Source organism: Fundulus heteroclitus, chromosome 14 (genome assembly GCF_011125445.2).
Source record: "Fundulus heteroclitus isolate FHET01 chromosome 14, MU-UCD_Fhet_4.1, whole genome shotgun sequence".
In the NCBI taxonomy this organism is placed as follows: Eukaryota; Metazoa; Chordata; class Actinopteri; order Cyprinodontiformes; family Fundulidae; genus Fundulus; species Fundulus heteroclitus.
In genome coordinates this window covers 32,573,873-32,600,422 of record NC_046374.1, presented here as the reverse complement: position 1 = coordinate 32,600,422, position 26,550 = coordinate 32,573,873, and the positions used below count along the sequence as shown (strand labels likewise).

Sequence of the window (26,550 nt, the reverse complement as noted above, 5' to 3'; positions counted from 1 at the left end):
CTGAGTAAAAGTATTGTTGAAATTGCACATACTTTTCTTAAAAACGCTGAGGTTATTCATAATGTATTGTGTAAAAGTGAAATTATTTTAAAATATGAAAATCAACAAGTCCACATTTATTAGTTCTATTTAATCTTGCAATGAGTTTACTCGTGTGGCCCTCTTGAGATCAGATTAAGCTGAATGCGGCCCCTAAACCAAAATGAGTTTGACACCCCTGATTTAAATCAATCATGACTGATTAGTTTACACTGAAATATATTTTCATCATTGCTGCTTTAACAAAAATAAACTTTAAAGAACAAAATCTTGTGTTTTATCAGATTTTTATAACATTGTTTTCAGGGTTAATGGGCTGCTTCTCTGAGAAACTCCATTTCTGTTTGGATGTAAAGAAATGTGTTTTACACTTTGTTTTATTAAAACATAATACCAATATAATTAATGAAAAAACACTAATTCCTAATAGACCCAGAAAAAAATAAAGACCGCTCCTTCCGCGATGGTCTGGTTGTGGATTCTCAGTGTGAGGTTGGAGCTGATCAGCAGCTGCTGGAGAGAAGATGGAAACTTTAGTTTAAAGCTGGTGATGCTGATCTGGGATCAGCTTCATCTCAGCTACAATCTGGTGAACTTTGTCCAAATAGTTCTCAGTAATTTAAAGCCTGAGAGACAGACTTCTAATAACAGAACTCACCAGAAACGTTGAGATGACAGGATCCAGAACCAGAACCATCATCAGTCTGAACATCACACAGATACAGACCAGAGTCTTCAGTCCTCAGTCTGGACACATGGAGTCTGATTCGTCCTTCTCTGAGGACGTCTTTGTCACTCTGGACTCGTCCTGAAAACTGTTCATCCTGAGACTCTGACACCTCAACACCATCATGGACCTGATGGAAATGATACAGGACTAATTCTTTCCTTGGAGTTAACAAGCTGCAGTAGATGACCAGCTCTCTCCAGGGTCGATCAGGTGTGGTGGTGAAGGTCCACTCCAGAGTGATGCTGTGGTTCTCCTCTGCCTGATAGGAGCTCTGTGTCACATTCACTACAAATGTTGCTGCTGAGGAGACAGAGAGGGAAAGAGAGGAGCAGACACACTGAGAACTGGAACATGGGAGTCTTTAAACTACATCTCTAGAGCTTTCTGTCCCATGATGCTCTCTGTGCTGTCAGAGCTCTGCTTGATGCTCTTCAAGTCAAACTGCTTGATCAGATGCAGCTGGAGGATTGAAGTGTTCCCTTCACTGACAGACTTTTCACTGATTATTGATGGATTTAGACTGAACAAAGAGAAGATGGAAACTGACCACAGAGACATGAGTTGAGGATGATGAGCAGCAGGATCCTGCAGATCATCTTCTCCCTGTGAGAGGAGACAGAGGAGGAGAGTCAGCAACACATCAGCTCCAGCATCAGCAACACACAACCAGCAACATCTACAGTCTGACTTCATCCAGTCATTCAGCAGCTAATCCTCATTATTAACCTCTTTATCAGACACTGCTGCTCACCAAAACACTTTCTCTCTGAACTCTGATGTTTCAGTCAGAAACTTGGACATAAAGAGCAAAACTGCTGAGTCAGGACTTGATGAAGGGGAGAAATCAGCAGCAGCCCAGCTGGGTTCTACTGGACCAGAACCACATCAGTTAAAGCAGGTTTTACTAAGTCCTCATGAAGGTTTGTTTCTGGCTGATGGAGGTAGGAAAGCACGGATGAAAACAAATGGATCCATAAAGACATCAAGCAGTAAAACACAGCAGACATACTCACCGTCTCCTCTGTTGCTGTGAGTCCAACGATCCTCGCTGCTCCAGGAGACTGAAGAAGAGAAAGAGGATCTGCAGAAAGATCATGTCATGACTGGGAGGGAGGCGACAGTGTATGCCTTCTTTCTAACTGCTGGAAAACACACCCCAGCAGACTGACATCTGGTCAAACAAGTTTAACCTGTTAGTTTGCACCTTTTTTTTTCTTTTCCCAGTGTCCTGTCTAGCAATGCGGCAATTAACCCTCCTGTTGTCCTCATTTTCTGTTTACACCCTGTGTCCTCCGGGTCAAAATGACCCATCCTCACTAAACCCCCAATATAAGCAGCTTAAATGAATTTTAAACACCAAATGTCATCTTATATATTGTAATTCACCACAAAATGTGTGAATACTTGAGTTTTCCCTCTCCACTTGAATTTCTATAGCTTAAGAAAAGAAAGAAATCTGCAAAAAGGAGTTTCGAATGCATTTTTATTCATCTCAATGACTAATTTTCTTTTACTTTTCTCCAGTGAACAATTTAAGAGAATGTACAATACAAAAATATGAAAAATAACATAACCCATTCAACTAATTAGCACATGTAGGGCAGTATGCAAGTGCACAGTCTTCGCAGATATATTTCTTACACCTGCAGCACACAGTATGTGTTTTACAGTCCTTCTTTTGAGAGCAGAACTGACATCTCTTCCTCTTACTTGCCCTAGCTGGGGAAGTGGCTGTGGTAGATGGATCCTCAGGTTGATCAGGAGCTGCTGCACTCTGAATAGCTTTCACAACTGCTGCTGAGGCTTCTGTGCGGGGGACATGCTTCCTTCTTTCAATGAGTGGAGTTACAAGTGCCTTTCCTAGCTGCTCCAGGAACACCATCCTCTTGTTGTGCTTACAGGACATCCAGTTTGGGTTGATCTCTCTCCAAATCACAAAGGCATTGTAGGAGGACACATCAATGATGTTGTGGAAGATGACCAGGGGCCAGCGTGCAGTCATTCTTCTGCAGCTATATGTTCCAATCACTTATCTAGGTTGTCCACACCTCCTTTGTTGCGGTTGTATTCCAGGATGATGATTGGCTTCCTGTCCTCACGATCACTAATGTCGCCGTCTTTGTGCAGTGTGCTCAGAAGAACTACATTCTTGTTTTTCTTTGGGAGGTAGGAAACTGGAGTGGTGGTGGGCGTTAAGGCAAATTTTGAGGAGAAAACCTCTCTCTCCTTTGACACAAGCAGTGCAGGTGGGAGCTCAGGCTTGTTCTTTGGAACTGTACCAACCATGGTGATCTTCCTCTTCAGGAGCTGCTGTCCGAGTTCATAAGAGGTGAAGAAATTGTCACATGTCACATTGTGACCCTTCAGTCCCTCTGTCACATCAAGCACAACTCGCATCCCCTGGTTCTTCTCTGGGCATCCACTGGTTGACTTCCCAGTATAGACTTGCATTTTCCAAGCATAGCTTGATTTGGCATCGCAAGCCACCCATGACTTGATCCCATATTTTCCTGGCTTGCTGGGCATATACTGCCAGAAAGGACAACGACCTCTAAATGGAACCAGTTGCTCATCCACTGTTACGTCAGGCCCTGGATTGTAGAGGTAGGGTACCCACTCCACCCACTTGTCCCATACCTCTCTTATGGCTGCAAGTTTGTCTGTCACATGTCTTGCTGGTCTTGATTCACGTTCATCAAATCGTATCAGTCTTGAGTAGGTGTGAAAGAGTTTGAGTGGCATTGTGGCTCGGAAAATTGGCCTTCCACTCTCTGCATCCCATAGACTAGCTGCAGCCTCACCTCGGGACCTGTACACACCTGCTAGGATTAGCAGCCCTAAATAGGCCTGGAGGTCAATCTCATCCATCTTTTTCCAGCTGTCTCCATATTTGCAAAAACCTTCCAGATTTGTCATCTCCAGGATTATTTTTTCTATTGCTGGTGTGACAAACAGGTAGAATGTAGAAACAATATCATGGGCATGAGAAACGGCATACCTTGTGGGTCCTGAGGTCATCTTTACAATGTTTTGTTCTGCATGCCTGCCGTGTTGGTAATGCTGCTGAGGACCATGTTATTTTGCCATTTTTTGAAAGGAAAGTCTCACTTTCAGCTTCAGGGTTTTCTTCTTCTTCTTCTTATTTGCTTTTATTCTGTTTTTATTATCCAACGATTTAATCATCTAAAGTTTGTTCTTGTTCTAAAATGTGTTACAAATAAATCTGCCTTGCCTAGATGGTTACACACTATCCAGCAGAACATAAACTTAACGTGTTCATTTCCAGCATTTTGACTGGAAGATCTGAGCTTGAGGCCGTAGGATTTGTGCCCCACAGCTGTCTACTGAGAGCCTGTTGGACATGATCACTGAGATTTCAGAAGTTCAATATTTAAACAAACATTTATAGAGAGTTGGGTTTGGTGGATTGAGAGACACACAATGGTGGGATTAAATTAAAATCTCACTAAGAGTGATTTTTAATGTTTTTAAACCTCTGCATCATGTGTTTCTGCTGGAGGGCCTAATTTGGACCATTTCTGATCCGGTTCAGGGGCCAAACAGAATAATTTCAAGGGCCAAAAAAAATCTCACCACCATCTTCAGTCATGGTGCAACAACCTCAAAATGAAGATCTCTCTCTCCTCTGGTTGATCAAAGAGCTCCACTGTTTATTTAAATTTTCCCAATTGATAAAACTGCAAACATTTATACTTTATTCACTCTTTTAGCAAAATTACTACTTTCACCTTAACTTTTACACGTTACACATTTTCAGCCAATACAGACGATTTTACTGTGATTGACCTCTGAACTATAATGTGAACCACACAAGGTCAAAGGTGAACATGATTAAAACCCAGAAATTAAACCCAAAGAGTCAGAAGTGATCAAAGTTCAGTCTGATGATGAGACCAATAACCCAGTTAAAGGTGCAAACAGGTTAGTAGGAGATTCCCATCAGCAGCAGACAGAAAGCCTCCAAAGGTGGAGGGACTGTTGTTTTCTGCTAAATCTACATGAACAGTGATCAGATCTCCACCAACACTAAACCCTTCAGACCATCAGGTAGAAATGAAGAAAGTTTCCTGCTGACTGCAGCAGAAATTCAGACAGAGTGAGACCTCTGTGTCCTGAGTGATGGAGGGATGTATTGTTCACTTTACTGTTTCATTAGAAACTGAACACTTCAGAGGAGCTGGAAGAGAGATTTGTTCTTCTGCTGCAGTCTCTGAAGTTCACTATGAAGCTTCTTTCGGTTTTGCAGAGACTGAAGGGGGAGCTTAATGTGCAAAAGTGAAACCAAACAGGAACAGAAATGTTAACAATGACTGACTGCCAGGGACAGGGAGTGCCCTTTTTTTTCCTATGTCCTGTCTACCACACGAGGCAATAAGAATTGTTGTCTTAATGCCAAATACAGAACAGAAATGTAACCAATAACTGCAGGGACTGACTCTATGTAAAATAGAGATTGATGACAGAATATGTAGAGTGTTGATGTTTATGTGTAAACATGCAGATTTTGATCATGTGCGGGCAGTGGCTTTTATTTTTTTAAATTTTATTCTACTGCTTTTATCTTTCTATTGTATACTTCATATTTTACTGTGCTATATATTTAGCGTGATTTATATTTTTACAACACTTCAGAAACCTTGTGTTTGTTAAAATTGTGCTTTATAAATAAAGTGGATTGGACAGTATGGATTCAGTAAAGAAAAAAGTATTTCTGAGATAATTTTAGCAAAAAACAGAAACAATTTCTTAGATCCGGGTGAAGGAGCAGAAAAATAAACTTCATGTCAAAATAAACCTTCATTTATTGAGCTCATATGAAGTCACAGAAAGAGGAAACATATTTTCTATAATGCTCTAAATAAGAACCTGAAGCAGAGGAGAGAAAAGCTGAAGCAGCTGTTTGAAAGCTCTAACCTGATTGGACCAAATTCTCTCATTGCCTTAATCAGCAGAGATGAACCTGAAAGCAGAACCTCTCCAACCTCCATCATGATCCACCAGGTTCTCCAGCTGCAGCTTCCAGAGGAGAACCCAGACGGCTCAGATGTTCACAATACAAGCTGCCTGGAAAGAAGGAAAAGTCCTCAGTGGATAAATGATTTAGTGAAAATGACTGTGGATGTAAAAAGGTCTTTATGCCGTCAGTCTGGGACCAAATGTCAGAGTTTCTCTGGGATTCAGCTTCTCTGCTTCTTGACTCTGAGCTCTTTAGTTGTCGGCTTAAATCTGTTGAACTGTGGATCCTAAACACCTTTACTGAAGCGTCTCTCTGGCTTGGTTCCCATTTAATGCCACGCTGAGCTGAACATCTTTCACAATCATTCTTTACACATTAGTTATAGTAATGGTCTGAATGTTTGCCTGTCTCCTATATTTCAGTATTGCATTTTGGTTGAGGCCCTCAGAGTTTGTTATGCTGCAGCTCACAGAGCCACATCTCAGAGAAAAGTTGTCTAGGCCGGCCAAGGTGTGTTCGTCATTTCTGGAGTGCTGCCAGCAAGGTAAAAGGAAAAGTTGTGGCGAAGGTGTGAGTCACACATTTTTTCCAAATTTGGAAACAGCCTAGTATGATTCCTGCAGAAAAGAGATCTATCAATTATTGTTGATCACAACTACAGGACCAGTGTATTTGTTCTGTTTATAAACTGATTATTTTCTCTCTACCAGCGGTCTGGTTTTCATGAATATGAAACTTTATTTTCAGGTTTTGGATTCCTTTGTTAAACCTGAAAATATCCATAACATTTGTAATTCTGTAACCAATCAGAGTAACTAAGTAACTTAATGTTTATTTATATAGAACATTTCACAGACTACAGAGGGTCACAAAGTGCTTTACAAAAAATATACAAAGTACACAATACACATAGAGATAAAGAAACACATAAAATACACAATACATATAGAATTATTATCTCAGTGTTTTAAATTAAGCAGAAATTAGCTTGGTGGTCATACAACCCTCTGACTGCTGCAGACAGAAAGCTTTGAGAAACAAAGTGTGTCTTTAGTTTGTTCTTAAAAGCATCAACAGATTAAATCAGACATAAAGGGAGCAGTAGATCATTCCAGAGCCTCGGCACAACGTTCTTTAAGGAACGTTCTCCTCTGGACTTAAAACAGGAGCGAGGACCCATGAGAGGGTTCTGAACCAACAACCCCAGCCTCTGAGAGGGAGTATAGAGACATAACAGGTCTTTGATGTAGGAGGGAGCCTGACCATGAAAAGATCTGAAAGTCACAACCAAGATCTGGAAATTAATACAAAGAGAAACTGGAAGCCAGTGAAGAGATTTTAGAAGGAGAGAAACATGAGCCCTGCTGTTGGTGTGGGTCAGTAATCTAGCTGCAGAACTTTGGACCTGTTGCAGACACTTCCTTTTAGTTTAGACAAGAAAATAAACTGTTGCAGTGATCTAAAGAAGAAGATACAAACAGACTGATAATCAGCTCAAGATCAACTTTTTAAACAATTCTTGTTTTTTATTGATTTTCCTCAACTGGTAGAAACAGTTTCTTGTCAGCAGATTTGAATGATGCTCCAATGACTGATTTTTCAAAGATAAACTTAAGTTTTCTAAGGCTGGATTCAGTAGAAAGCTCAGATCAGCCGTATACTGGTTTATCCCTGGAACGGCATCATCAGGGACGAAGTCATCAGGGTCAAAGTGTCCCAGTGAGACTCTGAGGAACAGCTGATCTAGAAACGTTCCTGAAGGAGAAGGACAACATGCCAGAGCGTTTCTACTTTTACAGCCTCACAGCTCCACTCTGCAAATGCTGTGAGGAAACAGACTCTGAGCTGTTTGAAGGGAAACAGATCATCAGATGTTGGAGGTCAGGAACCCTGAGATCACATTTAGCTTCATCACTGAGAGGAAACTGATCTGATCTTCTGCTTCAACAGTTCAGATCATTCTGAGTCCAGAAAGATTCACAAACTGATGGAAACCATCAGCTGGAACAACAGAGTGATCCATGAGGAGCTCATCTCTCTGTGAAAACCACTTTGTGTCAGCATGGACTGTTATTCTGCAGGAGCTCAGGAGTCCCAGCCGTGAAACCTGAATTACTGCCCCCTAGTGGACAGAGCAGGTTAAATCACAGTGGTGGAGCATTTCCTGCAGCAGCTTCTCCCTCAGACTCTGACCTCAGAAACCTCCTGATGATGGAGACAGGTTCTGCTCCTTTACCAACATGTGGTGCAGATTCTGATTTGGACCTTGATGGGTCAGAATCTACCAGAATAATTTCCAGACTCTTTTTATTTCCCATATTTCCAGTAATTCCTCTAAAGCAGCAGAGTTTTCCTTCTGGTCCAGTTTCTCCAACTGCAGCAGCAGGACTTTGTTCAATCTCTCAGCAGAGAATCCAGCTGCTAGATCCTCACTAAATCTGACCTCAGACCAGTTCTCCCATCACAGCTGGTACTGGAGCGCCACCTGGTGGTGAATCTAGGAACTGAGCGCATCTCCAGCTGAAGGTCTGATCCTGGAACATGAGGAACATCTGGCTGATTGGATCAGTTCCCTTTGATTTGTTCTGTTCTGATGTTTTCCCTCCAGAACCACATCAGAACCTCTTCATTTCTGTAGTGAATGGTGAACAAGCAGCAGTGATGAAGAGGATGAAGAGGAGGAGCTGCTGCTCCAGAAACAGCAGAAATGTTGGATTAGTTAAATATCTGGGCTTTGTGGAGCCCGTTCACCTGTTCAGGCTCTTTTCTGGGAGGTTTTGCTGATTTATACAGTTTAGGTTATTAAATATTGTCACATTATTAATTCTGTTTTTATTTTTAATCACAGTTTTTTCTATACCAGCATTAGCAACCTAGCTTTATAATTATAACATCAGTATGTGGTGCCTTTACCAGACAATCTGGATTATCCAGAATATTACCCATACCATGCCAGCACCACCTCTGAGCTTCATTAAAAGGGTCAAAAGCTGAAATCAACCATTTCTTTCTGCTTCTGACATAAATGTAATATAAGAGAAAAAATCTGAGCAAATACTTCAGTAAATATTTATTACTTCATCTCTTTTTAACTTTTTTCCAACACTGATATTAGAAATTTAAATATTTTCCAGCTGTGCTGAGATTTCTACAGACTATTTTAATATTAGCAGAAATATTAGCTTTGAAACACCTCCTGCATGTTTTATCAGTCCAGCTGCTGCACATGTTACAGTCAGAGACACAATATTAGCAGATCAACCAGTTCTCAGGGTCCAAACTCCACCAGGGATCATTTAACAGTGAAGATCCTGTAATTATTTCACCTTCAGCTGAAATCACCAGAGATGCTGAGTCGACATCTTCCAGAACCAGATCCAGAACCTTCATCAGTCTGAACATCACACAGATACAGACCAGAGTCTTCAGTCCTCAGTCTGGACTCATGGAGTCTGATTCGCCGTTTTTCATTATAAAAACATGTTTTTATTTTTTTATTCCACCAAAAGTGGAATAAAGTTTTCGTTGCATTTCAACACTAGAGGGCGCAGTAGTAAAGGAGGATGATGGTTGAAGACCTGAGTGAAGTTGCCCCCCCCCCCCCACCCTCTTCAAATCAGACAAAATTGTTGTCAAACGTTTGTGCTGGTTTGTGCAGCAAAAATTTTCGTTTGTGCCGCTATCATTTTAAAGATACAAACAAATGTTTCTAGAGGTCAACAAAGGTCAACCAGCCCTGAAAATATTTGCTGCACAAACGTTTGACACCAATTTTGTCTGATTTGAAGAGAGTGGGGGGGGGGGGCCAACTTCACTCAGGTGATGTGAAGCTCTGCTCCTTTAACATCGTTTCTGCTCTCACTGATAAAGACCAAGAAGATTAATCTGATTAATAGTTCACATCACTGCCTGATGGTTTCAGGTAATATTTTTGATCATTTTCTTTCTGATTTGGAAATATATTATGTCTCTTGTTTGTTTTTGTAGAATGTAATTAATGTAAGTTTAAATGCTTGTATTATCAGTTGTTCTCCGTTCTGTTATCAAACATTTCAACAGTGAATAAAGGTCCTGACTACATGTCTGTAAAGTATAGAGAAAACTAAAGATAAATGATTGATTCTTGTTAATTTTTCTCCAGATTATTATTTCATGCGTTCAGCATCAAACAGCAGAGTTAGAATAAAGCGTCAGAAAAACTAGAAGCCTGCAGTTTATATGAGAGATTGGAGAAATGTGTCTGTTTTCTCTACAGTTTCTGTCTTTAAAAGCTGAACAGATCTGCCTCTGAAGCTACAAGAACACCCAGACAGACGTTTGCTTTCACTTTATTCATTTACAGACATTAAAGTTACATAAAGTGTCACTTAGGAGGAAAACATAAAGCTGAACACAGGACAGAAAACATGAAAGATGAAGGAAACTGTGGAGGTTCCTCCATCTTTTTCTCAGTGTTAGTATTTATTTAAATGTCTTCACACGATATAGTTTTTGCCCCTCTGTGGTGTTAGGTTGTCTTGTTTGATACTTGTGTTGTAGTCAAGATATGTTGGTTTGAATTAGTTATTTATGTTGATGCGTTGTTGTCTTTGTCTCATCTCCCTCCCCTCCTTGTTTGTGTAGGCTAGCCTTTGTGTATAAATTCCCCTGTGTGTTCATTGTGGTAGGTCAGTTTTTTCTTGAGATTTGATGTTCGAAGTCTTCTGTGAACAATTTTGGGAAAAATAAATAGAAAATACTTTTTATATATGCCTTTGTCCTTGTGCCTTACTGGTCGGACCTTCACAGAAACCTTTGCAGATCAGAAATAAATCTTTGAATGTGCAGTTTTTATTTTTATAGACTAAAAGAATAAACCCACATAAAACCCCCAAAACACCCTTTGACCCAAACCCACTAACAGCTGTCCCTTTAAAGCTCAAATCACCACAAAATCAAATTTAAATTTCACAGAACATCTGGACATAATTAATGAAGAACCAGGACTTTTACAGCATTAATATACATGAATGATCAATATATCTGACATGTAACCATTACGATGATTTTAGACTAAACATGTTTCTAAAGGTCAGATTCTGTCGGCCATCTTTGTTTTAATGGACCGTTGTTATCATTGGTCTAAATTAGCAGAACTTTAATTCAGCTCTTTGGTTCTACTGACACTGATTTAATACATCAGAAAAATAAACTCCTGCTCCTGGGCTGAGGCTGCTTTTCTCCAGACGTCTTTACCTACTTCAGTCTCAACATCGTTCACAGATATTCAATAGTAACTATAACTGGATTAACAACAGAGAGGCTCTCCCATCTATAAGGGCTCATTATTTAGCAGCTGGATTAAGACCTCCAGGACATTGGTGAGGTTCTCCCTGTGAGGCTTAGTGGAAAACTATGGAGTTATCTCCAGCAGATTCAGCAGTACAACCACTGCTAGATGTGTGGGGATGGAGACCAGAACCTTACAGACAGAGAGCCAAGGGGGGAACATCTCCCTGAAGGGAGAGCTTGTTAAAACCGGAAGCCCAAAAGCAGAGAAACCTTCTTAGACGGCTGGAGTTTGACCCTGAGTTCATCCCAGCATCACAAGGTCACAGGTTCACACAGCAGGGATATTATGCTACCACTGCTGGATGCTAAACTGTTAAAAATGGGAACTTAACAGCTTTGATCATTAAATTAGGAGGAGAAGATTTTTAGCTTTGTGATTATTTTTGTGAAAAGTTGACAGATTTTCCACCAGCATTGACCGTGTGACACGCATTTCACTAACTTCACATTCTCACACGCAGCACATGGCATTTCTCACGCATAAAAATAACAAAGCCCATCTGGGCTGCCAATGATCCGTTCACAGCTGTCTAAACATGCCTTCTGCTGAGCTGTTTCAACTTCTTTCATAACTTGTGGCCATCAGTAATTCCTGCTGCATTTCGTGTTAACAGGGGAGCAGTAGAGTGGTTAAGACCACAATTATTTGGTCTTAACCACTGGTGAACCAGTGGTGAAAGTAAGGCGGTACGGTCCGGTACTGCGTAGCAGGAGGTAAGGGGGGAGAGTGGCTGCCAGATGAATCCTTCATTCAGAACCAGTCACGGCTGCACGCTGGATCAGAAAACAGTTCTGCTAACCGGATGCAGTCTAAAACACCTTTTAGTCTGTTTCTAAGTTTTGTTTATTATTAATTCCTCATTTTTAACCACATGCGCTGTGTTTCTGTGCCTTACCCTTCTTACTGTTCCTCTCCCCTCAACTTCCCTCAGCCCCAGGGGATTTTATCAGCAGCCAGTGTGCATTTCATGAACCAGTACATTAGCTGTCCTCAGCAAAATCTCCCAATAACAGTCAAAGGAGAGTTAGTAGCTGTGTTTCATGCTATGTTGTTTAACTACACAGAACCAGGAGTACTTTGGTGCGCGTGCTGCATTGCCTTGCGCTTGAATGTAGGTGCGCAAAATTAACTTACGTGTAATTTAGGTGAGCACTTTAAGGGTCATTTTAAGGAACTTGTGACATGTGGGTCTGGTGCTTAACTTCAGTTCCGGTCTGGTTTGTGTGAAATTCCCTCTGTCTGCACATTTCTTTTTGTTGACAAGGCGAGTACAAAACAAAAAACTTGTATGAGTTCACCAATAGAATGACTCAGAATGAGTGACTACGTCCCTTCCTCTCTCTATATAAAGCTCAGAGCATTAAGTAAAGAGAGAGTAATTGGGCTGAAGGAAAAGAAGAGAAGGTGAGTATGTTATATCTGCTGTGTTAAACTGTTTTATCTGTTAGTTGTTTAATGTTCATCTGACAGCTGACAGGGGGGCATGAATAGTTTCTCTATCCATATTTATACAGATATAGAGTAAACTTGGTGTGTCATAAATACAGTCTACAAATTTAAAAGATATTTTGTACTGAGTTAGAAACAGAGATGACAAAAGTAAACCTTTTATTAACCGCTGAACTGCTGTGGAACAGAAAAGATGGTTAACACATAGAGAACAGGAAAGTAAACAGTAAAAACATTGTGATGTATGTCTAGTACAGGAATGCTGAAATAGTCTGACTTCTTTTTAAACTAAATGATTGAATAAATAAATGCAGCAGCAGAGAGCCTGACCCTCCAGTGGTAGACTGAAGGTTGCTCCTTGGCCTCCACAGATAATAGTGTCAGTGTGGATGGAGGAACAGCTGCCTGCTCACCAAGCAGAATGGATCAGAGACCATCAGCAGCTTCATTTACACAATCCTGCTTTCTGCTCAACTAAAATGTTTCTGATCAGGGAAGCTGGTAGGTGGAAGGAGAACATGGATGTTTTCTCAGAGAGGCCAAAGGAGCTGCCAGCAGATGCAGAGGGCAGCAATCCCCAAAGTAGTTGATTTATTCTGCCTCCCACAATGCACTGCAAGACTTACAGGGACTGGATGATAGACAGCAGCTCAAAGATGCTTTATTTAGCCTCACATGCTGGTTGTTGTCTTACAAAGTTGATAAAAGATCAACTAGTGTACTAAATTATATAAAACATGTCCACCATAAACTACAGAAAGCTTTATTAGAGATTTCCAGAGCAGGAAACAGACCGTGGACACAGACATTGTGTTGGTGGGGGTAAAAAGACAGAGTTGTCCTGATGTTATGACTGGATGAAGTCAGACTGTAGATGTTGCTGGTTGTGTGTTGCTGATGCTGGAGCTGATGTGTTGCTGACTCTCCTCCTCTGTCTCCTCTCACAGGGAGAAGATGATCTGCAGGATCCTGCTGCTCATCATCCTCAACTCATGTCTCTGTGGTCAGTTTCCATCTTCTCTTTGTTCAGTCTAAATCCATCAATAATCAGTGAAAAGTCTGTCAGTGAAGGGAACACTTCAATCCTCCAGCTGCATCTAGAGCTCTTAACTCGACTCATAAAATTATCAAACCAGTGGATGAAAACTTAAACAACTGAATAAAAATAAACTTTTCATCAAATAAACAAATATCATTGTTAGATCATTTGAACCAGACTGATATAAAAACCTGATATAAAAACAGCTCAGTTCCTGTTTAAGTGTCTCACCAAAAGGTTCAAATATATTGTATTGGATTACAGCCTAAACAATTAAATTTAATAAATTTTTCATCAAATAACCAAATATGGTTGTTAGATCATTTGAACCAGACTGTTGCTGATTCCAGTAATAGTTCTTGTTTTAGGGTCATGAGCCTTTCTACCAGTCCAGTTCAGAGACCAAGATCCTCTCCTTGGTTCCTGTTCTCTCTGGTTCTACTGTGGAACCACAGCGGTTCTGTTGGACCTCTTTAACCTCTCTGCTCTGTTCTTCTTCTCTGTCTTGCAGTTCAGGAAAACATCAGAGCTGTACCTGGAAAGAACGTCTCTCTGCCATGTCAAGTCCCCAACAAGAAACCTGCTGTCTTTGTAAAGTGGACCCGACCTGATCTAGAACCAGAATATGTCCTCCTGTTCAGAGATGAGCAGCTGGATCCAGAACTCCAGCATCCATCTTATCAGAACCGGGTGGACCTGCAGGACAGACAGATGAAGGATGGAGACGTGTCTTTGGTTCTGGAGAACGTGACGACTAACGACAGAGGAACATACGAGTGTCGAGTTTTTCAGAGGGAAGCAAACCGAAGGAAGAGACACACTTTGACCTTTGACCCCATTGCTGTCATCTTCCTGGATGTAGCTCCTCCTCAAGGTGAGCTGTCAGTGCGTCTCTTTGTCTTTAGAGTTTTCAGCAGCTCCCTGGAGTTTTCCAGCTCTAAATGTAAGAAAAAATCCAATTAAAATGTCTAAAATAAACATAGAAGTAACAATGAGAGTTCTGCACTGTGTTCTGTGTCTGATCTAAGGGGGAAAGTCCCTTCATGACTGAATGTGGTTCTGGTTCTGCAGTGAAGGTGTCAGATCAGATGTTTGTGTTTTCTAAAGATGTTGTAGATGAGTCTGGAGAAAGCAGCTGGTCTGGATGCAGAAAATGATGTGTCAGCAGTTTAGAGACTAAATGGATCCTGTTGGGTTCTGCAGCTCTACTCACACCTGGTTCTGTGTTGCAGAGAACATGGAGGGAAGAACCGAGGATGGAAGCAGTCATCGAAATGCTGGACTGATGGCTGTAGCTGGACTGATTATCACACTAGCTGTTGCAGTGGTTGTCATTAAAAAGTATCGCTCTGTTTCAACTAAGTAGGTTTTCATATTTAGGCATAAGAAAAAAAGGTTCAAGTATCATTTAAACCTCCATTTTGTTTGGGAAACATCATCTGAACTATTGAAGGATGTTTAGATGGTCCTGAGGGCCACAGGTGGCTCTCAGACCAGAGGTGTCTGAACCTCAGTGTTATTACATTCAGGTTTTGAATCTTAGGATTGATTTATCTAGAGACATGCAGGAACAGGATCAGGAGATGATAGCACAGTGGTTCTATTTACTCAATGCTGAAATAAACCTGTGTATAAGCAGATCTAAGCAGTTTTATGTCTCACTTTTCCATCACAACCTTTAGTTAACGTCTTTATTTAAGCACCATAAAACATCTTCAGTCCAGAATTTAGAAACTTTTACTTTTCATGCATTAATCTTTGATGATTTCTGTGTTTTCCAACATTTCCTACATGTTAAAAAGACATTTATTCAAACTTTGTGATGCAGCAGCATCAGAAAACATGAGAGGAGAAAATAATGTGAGAAACCATCAGACTTTGTTAAAAGTTTCATCTGATTAATCTTCTTTTTCTCACTTTTGTCCCTAAAGGTCTTAGTGGGACACTTGACAGTCTTTCTTTTTCTCAAGTGTCTTCAGGTATGTCTTGTCCTCTGTTGTGTCTACTTGAAGCAACTCTTTCAGTGTTTCAGTGAGAATAGAGCGACGTGTTGAATCACTTCCTGAAGAAAAAACAGATTCACAGACAGACAGACAAACTTTGTAATCTTTTTATGCATTTATAAATAAACTGCATTCTACAATCCTCTCTTAACCCAGACCACCTTCCTCTGTCCTGGTGCAACAAACTCACACTGACATCATTAGCTCTACTGTTTATTCCAGCTTTCAACAATTGTTGAAATAGTAAACTATTAATTAACTTAACTTAATGTGAACAGAATGAAACAGATGAAGCATACAGGCTGCAGTAAAATAGCTTTTATTTTCAGGAAGCAGTGTTTGAACACAGGCTCTTACTGGTTTGTGTTTAAAACAGACGTCTCAACAACAATCCCCAATCCTGGCTTTGTTCCAGCCTGTGATGAAACCCATGAAGACACTTCCTGTGCAGCTTCACTATGACTCTCCTCTACATTACATCTCACTGGGTTGGTGCCTAAAAACACAAAGGGGGAATTCAAAGCACAGCTCAGATCAGTGCACGCCCACTGACAGGGAGCAGACAAACACATTAAAACCTGTGTTGCTCTGAATGATCAGAACCGTTCTGACTGGAAGAGACTGAATGGAGACATTTATAGAGTGATGGTCTGAAGCTGCTGTGGTCTGGATCAAATCAATTCACTTTATCTATAGAACATCAGTTACCAACATGTCATCTGAAGGGACTTTACTAAACAAAGAAAATAAAAATAAAAGTGATCAAACTGTAGAGCCCACAGAACTGTTTTACCTTCAGGGAAGCTGAACGGAGCAAAGAAAAGTCTGCAGAAACTGGACGGATTGAACTCTGAGGGTAAATCTTCTGATGGCTCCAGTTTCCACTGAGAGGCTTTTATTCAGCAGTTTAGGGCTGAAGGGAGGTCCAAATGGCTCCAGAGGAGGTTCTGGAGATGGAAATGAACTCTATGAAGCGATGGTGGCAGTCTGCTGCTCTAACATCTAGTCTTTCTAGATCTAAGCTGCAGCCTCCACAAGCAGACACTGACTGACGGCGACTCCTGATGAATCTGCTCAGCTTTTTCACTCAATCTTGGACATTTCCCACGTTCTGTAATCAAAACTGAGGAACCGTCAAACTGCAGCAGGAGCATCTGACCACAGATCTACCCAGCATGACCTCCTCTTCTTCTGCTCCTCCTGCTGGTGCCACTTTATTGTGTATTGTGTACTTTGTGTATTTTTGTAAAGAACTTTGTGACCCTCTGTAGTCTGTGAAAGGCTCTATATAAATAAACATTAACTTATGGAGATAAATAATCTGGTTATAAGCAGAACGAGTACACTGGTTCTGTTTCTATTTCTGATCAACAATGACTGATAGATCTCTTTTCTACAGGAATCATACTCGGCTGTCTCTACAGTGCAGGAAACTCTCTCAGCTCTCAGAGAAAAGGCTTTAACTCATACGGCTTTCAGTTATGCCCTCCTGTCCTCAGAGCGCTGGAGCGTGTCTCTGCATTGTTTGGTTCTCAGAGAGATCTGTGAACAACACAGTTTCATCTCTGGAATGGTAACTGAGGGTTAGGGTTGTTCCTTATTGTTGCTGTTATTGTCATTTTTACCTGATGAGCAGTGGCGTCTCTGACATGATAAGTTCAGTGAGACACAAAAACTCAACACCTATTAGCAGCAACTCATATTTTGTAACACATACAACCTGACTTTGATCAGTTTTAAATTAAACAGATAAATTAGCATAAACCACCACACCAGAAATGCCATTTTTATACATCAAACTATGAATAAAGGATCACTCATATTGTTCCTTTATTGAACAGAAAAGATTCACATCAATCCTCCAATGATCCAGCAAGAACAACCATCACTAGATTGTTTGCTTTTAGTTTATATTTAATTATATAACCAGGTGAGCTCTAATGAGATTTCACTTAGTAGTGTCCAAACACCGGATGAACGGTGCTTAATCTAGTTAACAAGAAGGTTAGTGGCCTAATATTGGAGACAGTAGCAAGGAGAGGCTCACTGAGTTCAATACAGCTCTGAGTTACACTCCTCCTTTTGCCTTACTGATTTTCCCTCAGCCCCTCAGAACTCCCGTTCTTTCAAGTCTCCCCCAACCTAAAGTGTGTCTCACAAACGAATTAAGAAAATTTGATGGATATGGATCAAATGAAGAGTACATTTGTTATTGCATTTCTGCTTGACTTTGACTCACCTTGAGTCAATGAAGGGGGGGGGGGCGCAAAACTCAATCTCGCCTAGGGCAACCAAAGGGCTAGAACCGGCCCTGTTTGTACTAGAAGGGGCTCATTGCCTCACTGCTCAGGCATCAGTGTTGCTGGCAGCTCTGTGAACATCGTGGGGTTGGAAACCAAGATGTGTTCAATGTAGTTGACAAAAATGTTATTGACATTTGAAAAAGTTGATAAATTTGTCAATGCTCATTTAAAAAAAATAAAAAGTTGCTAGAGAAGTCTACATCTATTTCCAGTAAAAAAAAATCTGCAAAAGCCACTAAATTGGTAACAGTGTGTAGCAGCCAGTCTAGAGGTTTGTGGCTTTGAGAATCCAATTTTCCAATGTTCATGAATGGCTCACAGAGAACTCACGTGGTCCAGGAGGTCACATGGTTCTTCACCGTAGACTGTTTACCAGATGGACCCTCATCAGATCAGGTCAGTCTGTTCTATTTTAATGTTGATCAGTTTTTAATCTGACATTTTCTGCTGTTGTTAAGAGATTGACAACACACTTTAATAACCTGTTGGAATCTGAATGTATGTGTTTACAACAGATTTAATGTTTTCCTTAAAAAAAAAAAAACATGCACAGAGTGTCTGTGTTCTAGAAAAACAGTTTCAGAACCAGAGACAATAGGCCCGTTTACACTACACTTTTTTAACCGAGCATATCAAGTACCTGGTCAGTATGAATGTGTAAGTATAGAAATATTTAACTTAGAAAGAATTGGTAATTCTAAACTATTATAATCCATGTAAAATGTTAGAAAGTGAGATGTTTAATAAACTTTCAGGATCAATAACAAGAAGAGAAGTTTGGTGTGGGGATTTAATTGCACATAATAGAAACAACAAACAACCGCGTGTTAACGTTTTTTTTTTTTTTTTTTTTTTTTTTTTTTTTTTTTTTTTTTTTTTTTTTAATGTTAGCGAGGCGGTACCGTGAGTTTAGCGAGGCGGCCGCCTCGCAAAGATAGCGCTGCGGGAAACCCGGACATAGAGGAACTATGTCATGTCTTGATTTAACATTAGTATCCTGTACGATCATTAGTTCTTGTGAATGGTGTGTGAGGGGAGAGTCCACAATAGGTAGTGATCACTTTCCTGTTAGCACAATCATTAAAGATAAATTATTTAGACAAGATGAAATCAGAATAACAACATGGTGTTTTAATAAAGCTGAGTGGCAAATTTTTAAAACAGTTTGTGAGCGAACAAGTCATTTAGTCACATTAAAAGGAAATATAGATGAGTGCACTAAACAGGTAACGGAACATATACTGAATGCTGCAGAACTTAGTATTTCAAAAGCAACAATCAAAGGAAAGACAAAAATTGTGCCATGGTGGAATGAGGATTGTAGTAGAGTGATTAAAGAACGAAATAAAGCATTTAAAACTCTACAGAAAAATTTGACAGGAGAAAATCTTATTAAATATAAGAAGAAAGGCGCAGAGGCTCGTAAAATAATTAGAGGCTAAAAAGGAAACTTGGAGAAATTATTGCTCTTCAATTGGAGCAGAAATTAAACTACAAAATGTTTGGTCAATGTTTAAGAAGATGGGTGGAAAAAGAAGTCAAGTTAGAATTACAGCACTGGTTAGCGGTCAAGAAGTAGTGGTGATAAATAAAGATAAGGCAGATGTTTTGGGTGAGGCATTTGCAGCAGTGCATAGTGGGGAGCATTTAGGAAATATACATAGGAATCAAAAAGAACAAAATCTAAAAGAATTTAATGATATTTATAAAAAGAAAAATAGATCGGTTTCAGCATTAGATGAAGAAATAAGTATGAATGAAATTAAAACAGTTATAAAAGATACTGGATACTCTGCTCCAGGAGATGATAATCTATGTTATGCAATGTTTAGAAGGTTACCGGAAGCAACATTAAAATTTATATTCCAACTTTTTAATAAAATTTGGAGAGAATGTAATGTTCCAAATAAATGGACAACTGCAACAATCCTCCCATTTAATAAACCAGGAAAAGATTCTTCAGACCCAAATAATTACAGACCAATAGCATTGACTTCTCACTTATGTAAATGGATGGAGAAAATATTAGTAAAAAGATTGGGGTATATGTTAGAGCAGAGGCAGATATTAAGTAGTTATCAATGTGGATTCAGAACAGGAAGGTCTACAATGGATGCATTAGTGAGAATTACTAATGATATAGAAAAAGGACTAAAAATGAAAGAATTGATAATAGCAATATTCTTTGACATAGAAAAAGCATAGGACTCAATGTGGAGGGAAGGTTTATTGATTAAGTTGGAAAATATGGGAATAGGTGGAAGAATGTATAACTGGATAGCAAGTTTCTTTACAGAAAGGAAAATTAGAGTCAAAGTTGGGGACGAATGTTCAAAAGATTTTAAAGTAGAAAATGGCACTCCTCAAGGGAGTGTAATTAGTCCTGTACTTTTTAATATTATGATTAATGATATATTCTTAAATCTGGATGAATGCATTAAATCAGCACTTTATGCCAATGATGGAGCCATATGGATGAGGGGAAGGAATGTATCGCATGTAGTTAAAAATATAAAAAGGGCTGTTATTAAAATAGAAAAATGGTCATATGAATGGGGATTTAAATTGTCAGTAAGTAAATCCTGTTATATAATTTTTAGTAATAAAAGAAATATTGATATAGGAGAAATAAAATTACATGATCAACCTATGAAAAGAGTAGCTGAATTCAAATATTTAGGATTATGGTTAGATAATTCATATACATGGAAATGCATATTAATAAGTTAGAAACAAAATGCAAGAAAGTAATAAATCTTATGAAAGCCGTGGCTGGGAATGATTGGGGGGCTGATAAGCAGTCACTATTAAATATATATAGAGCACTTATGAGATCAGCAATAGATTATGGATGTATGATATATGGAGCAGCAGCAAAATCACCATTACAAATAGTAGATAAATTACAATATAGGGCATTATGAATAGCTACTGGAGTAACTTAGACTACCCCTATTAAAGCTTTTTTAGTAGAGGCTGGAGAAACTTTAGAAATCAGACGGGTTAAAATATCACTTTCATACTGGATCAGAATTAAAAGCAGTAGTGAAAAAACCCCAGCAACAAGCATAATAGAGAATTGTTGGGAGTATTCCAAATTTACAAGAAAGGGCTTTGGCTGGAATGTGAATGAATGGGCAAAAATGTACGAGCTGGAGGATAAGACATTTTCAAAAAATAACCCAATTAATGCTGTGCCACCATGGTTGTTTCCAGAAACAAAAGTTGACCTTAAAATACATGAAATGAAAAGAGAATGGAAACATAATGAAGTCGGGGTTAAAACTAGCTTATACATTAGACAAGTGTATTATAGTTGTTTAAAAATATACACAGATGGTTCAAAAAATTCAAAGGGAAATGTGGGAATAGGGGTATTCATTCCAGAGTTCAATATATGCATCTGTGAAAGATTAACAGACCTTTTATCTATATACACAGCAGAAATGGTTGCAATTATTTTTAGTTTACAGTGGGTGCAGGAGGTTAGACCGGACAGGGTGGTAATTTGCACAGATTCAAAAGCTGCAATAGAAAGTATACACTCAGGAGGAAATAATAGGAAAGACCTTGTATTAGAAATTTATCAGAGTTTATTTAGGTTATATAGATGTGGAATAGATGCTCAGTTCGGTTTGGTACCAGCACATGAAGGGGTGAAAGGAAATGAAACAGCAGACAAGCTAGCTAAAAAGGCTTTAGGAAAGCAGAATATTGATCAGATTACATTTGGGAAAGGGGAAGGTAAATCAATAATTAAAAAGAAAGAAACAGAAATATGGCAAAAAATATGGGATGAAGATGAGAAAGGAAGAAGATTGTATAGGGTTCAAAAATCTGTAATAATTAAAAATTATGGAGAAAGAAGCAGAAGGGAAGAGATAAGTTTTACTAGATTAAGAACTGGACACACCTACTTGAATGAGTTTTTGTATTTACTAGGGAAGAGAAATAATGATATATGTGAGGGTTGTGGAGGAAAAGAAAACGTGGATCATGTTCTGATGAAATGCATTAAATATGCAACGGAAAGAGAGAGGATGAGGAAAGTAATTATGGAAAATGGGAGAGAATGGAGTATTAAAACAGTTTAGAGACAGATGGAGATAGGGAGGAAAATATGGTAATTCATAAAGCATTGTTTTTATTTTTACATAACACAAAATTAAAAACTAGAATATAGTTAACCCCACCCACATATTGGTTGGTGTTGTTTAGCCAACCAATAAGAATGTTGAGGGGTGGAGTTAAACAGCATCTTCCAGTCTAACATAATGATGGCTGAAATCCTTTCTGCTCAAAGAGCCAACTTTGGCTCAGTTCCCAAAGACCAGTTGGCTCTTTCAACTCCCAAACGGCTCATTTTTTTTAACTTGTGACCTCTAATTTTAGCTTAACTTAATGGTTTTATGTGTTTTATTTTAGGTTAACTTAGAAATACTTCTGCTTTGTTATGAGTGAGTGATGCTGGAGCTGATGTGTTTTCAAATAGTCTACAAAACTCCCCATCCCAAATCACTGTTTAACAATTAAAATTTGGGTAACTTTAAAAATACACTAATATAAAAATTATTATATATTTTTCATAACAGTAACCATTTGTTTTCATCCGTGCTTTCCTACCTCCATCAGCCAGAAACAAACCTTCATGAGGACTTAGTAAAACCTGCTTTAACTGATGTGGTTCTGGTCCAGTAGAACCCAGCTGGGCTGCTGCTGATTTCTCCCCTTCATCAAGTCCTGACTCAGCAGTTTTGCTCTTTATGTCCAAGTTTCTGACTGAAACCTCAGAGTTCAGAGATAAAGTGTTTTGGTGAGCAGCAGTGTCTGATAAAGAGGTTAATAATGAGGATTAGCTGCTGAATGACTGGATGAAGTCAGACTGTAGATGTTGCTGGTTGTGTGTTGCTGATGCTGGAGCTGATGTGTTGCTGACTCTCCTCCTCTGTCTCCTCTCACAGGGAGAAGATGATCTGCAGGATCCTGCTGCTCATCATCCTCAACTCATGTCTCTGTGGTCAGTTTCCATCTTCTCTTTGTTCAGTCTAAATCCATCAATAATCAGTGAAAAGTCTGTCAGTGAAGGGAACACTTCAATCCTCCAGCTGCATCTGATCAAGCAGTTTGACTTGAAGAGCATCAAGCAGAGCTCTGACAGCACAGAGAGCATCATGGGACAGAAAGCTCTAGAGATGTAATTTAAAGACTCCCATGTTCCAGTTCTCAGTGTGTCTGCTCCTCTCTTTCCCTCTCTGTCTCCTCAGCAGCAACATTTGTAGTGAATGTGACACAGAGCTCCTATCAGGCAGAGGAGAACCACAACATCACTCTGGAGTGGACCTTCACCACCAGACCTGATCGACCCTGGGGAGATCTGTATATCCTCTGCAGCTTGTTAACTCCTAGGAAAGAATTTGACCTTTATGAGGTCCATGAAGGTGTTGAGGTGTCAGAGTCTCAGAATGAAAAGTTTTCAGGACGAGTCCAGAGTGACAAACACGTCCTGAAGGATGGACGAATCAGACTCCATGTGTCCAGACTGAGGACTGAAGACTCTGGACAGTATTACTGTGGTGTGGAGACTGATGATGGTCATGGTTCTGACATATGTCAACTCAACGTCTCTGGTGAGAAGAACTAATTATAATTTTCACTGATAGTTAAAATCCTGAGAACTGTGTTGATGAGCAAACGTCTCCATCTAATAGATGAATAAGATTTATAAACTGTATCCTGGTTTTGAATATGAATAATTAATTAGTAGTTAATTGTTTCAAACTTTATCAACTATTCCTTTTGTTATTCTGCTTTTTGTTATGAGAAAGAGAATCCTCTCTAAATACCGTCTCTGTGTTTATTATTATTTTCTACTTCCATGAATAAAACTGACCCGTTTATCTCCACAGAAGCAAAGAATCGGCCTGAACCTCCAAACTCAGGAAGTCCAACAAGCAGACCTGAAAACCCGGCCTTTTAAATTTTTTTTGTACATTTCTTCACAGCACTTTGGCAACATGTGAAGTTTTTCTAGACCCTGATGGTGCTGTGATGCGTTCACTGACATCATGTAGTTTAACAGGAAGCATTGTTGTTCTGTCTTATCAAGGTTCTGCAGTTTTCCTCGTTTTTCTGTGAAAATATAAAAACAAATTTCTTCAAATCTTTTGAACAAACAAATAAAAACTTAAACACATGAAAACAGTCTATTATTCATGTTAAAATTTCACTTTATTTAAACACGCACAGTTCCTCAGTATTTTTCCTTGTTCCTCAGAGAGAAATAAAGTGAGACTAAAAATATTAAATTGTATATTTTATTGTAAAGTGTTAAATAAAGGGATACATTTCATGAATAACTGATCTGACTGATTTGACAGAAAAGATGAAAGGGAAACTTTTAGGGATGACAGAGCAGATAAAATCTAATATTTTTTTACGTTTCTTGGTTTATGGGCAGAATATTTGATTGAAATGTGGAAATTTTTATCTTTCAATGTTTACAGAGATTTACTTTAAAAATAAGTTCTTCCACCACAACCTGCAGCCTGACATCTTTATTGTTTGAACACTTCAAAACATCTTCAGTCCAGAATTTATGATTAACGTTTCCGTTCCCTGCATTAAGCTTTGATGATTTTAGTGTTTTCCACCATTTCTTAGATGTTAAAAAGACATTTAGTCAAACTTTGTGATGCAGCAACATCAGAAAACATGAGAGGAGGCAATAATGTGAGAGACCATCAGACTTTGTTAAATGTTTCATCTGATTGTCCAGATTTATAAGCTAAAACTTTGTGTGATCCAAACCTTGACAGATGTGCCTCCAGGTCAGTAAATGTTCATCAAGAAGCCAGAAGCACCAGAAGCTGCTAGATGTTTCATTCTCTGCTGTGTCTGTTGACTGAATCACTGATTTTAGCAGAATGACTCCAGGTTTTCCTCCACAGTTCAGCCTCTGCTCCCTTTGCTTCCTCCCTCCACTGTTTCCATCCAGACTACCTGGATCATTCAGGTTCTGGTTCTGGGAGGACTGCAGCATGTTGGACCTGCAGACTCTCTGCTGTCTGACAGCTTCTGATCTTCCTGTCTGTTCTTGTCCTGAGCCGAGGTCCAGCTCAGTTCCTGCTGCAGGACGTGTTCATGGACACCTCAGAACAGTTCTAGTAGAACTGAGCCCACTGCTACCATGGTAACAGCTGGTCCACCTGGAGGACCTGAGAGTCCAGGGTTAGGTGGACTGAGAGACACAAAACTGTCTCCTTGAGAAGTTCTGGTCCCCTTCAAGATGAAGTCCAGGAGAACTCTGCACCAAGATCTCCTCAGTGGAGATGTTTTAATGATCAGAGTTATTTAACCAGAGGAAAAGGTTCTGATCCACTCAGGTCTCACACTCCTCTCAGTAGATTGTGTAAAAATGTCTGAACTCATCCTGAAAACTGTCCATCTTCACACTTCATGAGTTTCACTAAATAAAACCTCAGATTTTCATGATGCCTTCAACCTGCTGCCACCTTGTGGCTGAAACATGTTCCTGCAGCTCAGTGAGAGAAACAAGCTGCAGGTTTCTGATCCTGTTTCCATCTCAGTGATCCTGGTGGAGTTTGGACCCTGAGAACTGCTTGATCTGCTGATATTGTGTCTCTGACTGTAACATGTGCAGCAGCTGGACTGATAAAACATGCAGGAGGTGTTTCAAAGCTAATTTTTCTGCTAACATATGTAACCAAACCATGGAGAGGAGAAATCCCAAAAGTTTATCTGCTAAAGTAAAAAAAAACTCAGTCCAGATCAGGGTCAGCTACAACAGAGAAGAAATTATTGATTTCAGCTGTTTTACATTTTAATGAAGCTCAGAGTTGGTGCTGGCATGGTATGGGCTGATATTCTGGATGATCCAGCTTGACTTGTAAGGATTTTTTTTGCTAAAGCTGGTAGAAAAATACTGTGGATTAAAAATAAAAACACCAGAATTAATAATTTGACAATATTTAATAATCTAAACTGTATGAACCAACTAACCTTCGCAGAGCACTGTGATGATGTACATGTACAACTATACGCTGATGACACTATGTTGTACACATATGCTAAAACAAAGAAGTATTTAACAGCCAATTAGAAGCCCGATTGGAGCATCTCTAAACTGTTTTATGTATACATTTGATAATAAAGAGTAAAAATGATTTTTAATCTACTGCTGACACCAGATACTAGTATTTCATATTGTGCAGTGACATTTCTTAAAAGTTAAACTCAAATTTCTCCTAAATGTTTCCTGCTTTTGTAGTCATGACAGCATAACTACACAGTTAGCAGCTGACAAACTTACTAAAGCTATGGATAGTGTGATGGAATGGTTTGACCAGTCTTGGCTACGTTTCAACACTAACTAGACAAAGAGAATGTTCTTTTCTAAAACAAAGGTAAATACTCCAATGTCAGACATTTTCACCAGGGGTGCAAAGGTTGATATAATATCTGAATTTAAACATCTCTGAGTCAGGTTAGACAGTTATCTTGATTTTAAAAAGTATATCAAGAACTTGACCAAAAAGATGAAGTATAACTTGTCATACTTTAGGCATATTAGACCCTGTCTTTGGTTTTGCTGTAGCTAAGATCGTTTAGCATGCTCTAATATTTTCCCACCTGACCTACTGTATCACCTGATGGGGAC

At 39.3% G+C, this 26,550-nt stretch overlaps 3 protein-coding genes and 1 long non-coding RNA gene across 12 annotated transcripts in view; 2 read left to right on the top strand and 2 right to left on the bottom strand.

Annotated features, from left to right (window-relative positions):
* Window positions 1–26,550, top strand: part of LOC110368156 (ICOS ligand) — a 502,595-nt gene that overhangs the window by 200,648 nt on the left and 275,397 nt on the right. For 2 of the 4 annotated variants that reach the window (XM_036146896.1, XM_036146895.1), the window contains exons 2-3: window positions 13,476–13,531; window positions 14,079–14,441. In XM_036146896.1, the coding sequence (XP_036002789.1) occupies window positions 13,476–13,531; window positions 14,079–14,441 (419 nt within the window). Of the gene's footprint in view, window positions 1–12,116; window positions 12,484–13,475; window positions 13,532–14,078; window positions 14,442–14,799; window positions 15,644–26,550 lie in introns of those variants that run through there. The other 2 variants (XM_036146894.1, XM_036146893.1) reach the window with 2 other exon arrangements.
* Window positions 1–26,550, bottom strand: part of LOC118565830 — a gene marked incomplete in the record, with an annotated part of 395,980 nt that overhangs the window by 196,412 nt on the left and 173,018 nt on the right.
* Window positions 483–25,263, bottom strand: LOC118565842. 2 transcript variants are annotated; one of them, XR_004932645.1, is made up of 5 exons: window positions 24,681–25,263; window positions 1,783–1,830; window positions 1,317–1,701; window positions 698–1,069; window positions 483–552 (listed from the first exon to the last, which is right to left on the bottom strand). It is a non-coding gene; the product is annotated as an uncharacterized LOC118565842 (long non-coding RNA). The 2 variants fall into 2 exon arrangements; XR_004932644.1 differs by lacking the exon at window positions 24,681–25,263 and having other exon boundaries at window positions 1,317–1,372; window positions 1,783–1,849.
* LOC118565829 overlaps window positions 18,187–26,550 on the top strand; it is a 47,061-nt gene continuing 38,697 nt past the window's right edge. For 2 of the 5 annotated variants that reach the window (XR_004932624.1, XR_004932623.1), the window contains exon 1: window positions 18,276–22,890. Coding sequence is in view for 1 of the 5 variants with exons in the window: in XM_036146866.1 (XP_036002759.1) it covers window positions 18,250–18,269; window positions 22,835–22,890; window positions 23,138–23,500; window positions 23,780–23,850 (510 nt within the window). In the remaining 4 variants the exon portion in view is untranslated. The other 3 variants (XM_036146866.1, XR_004932622.1, XR_004932621.1) reach the window with 3 other exon arrangements.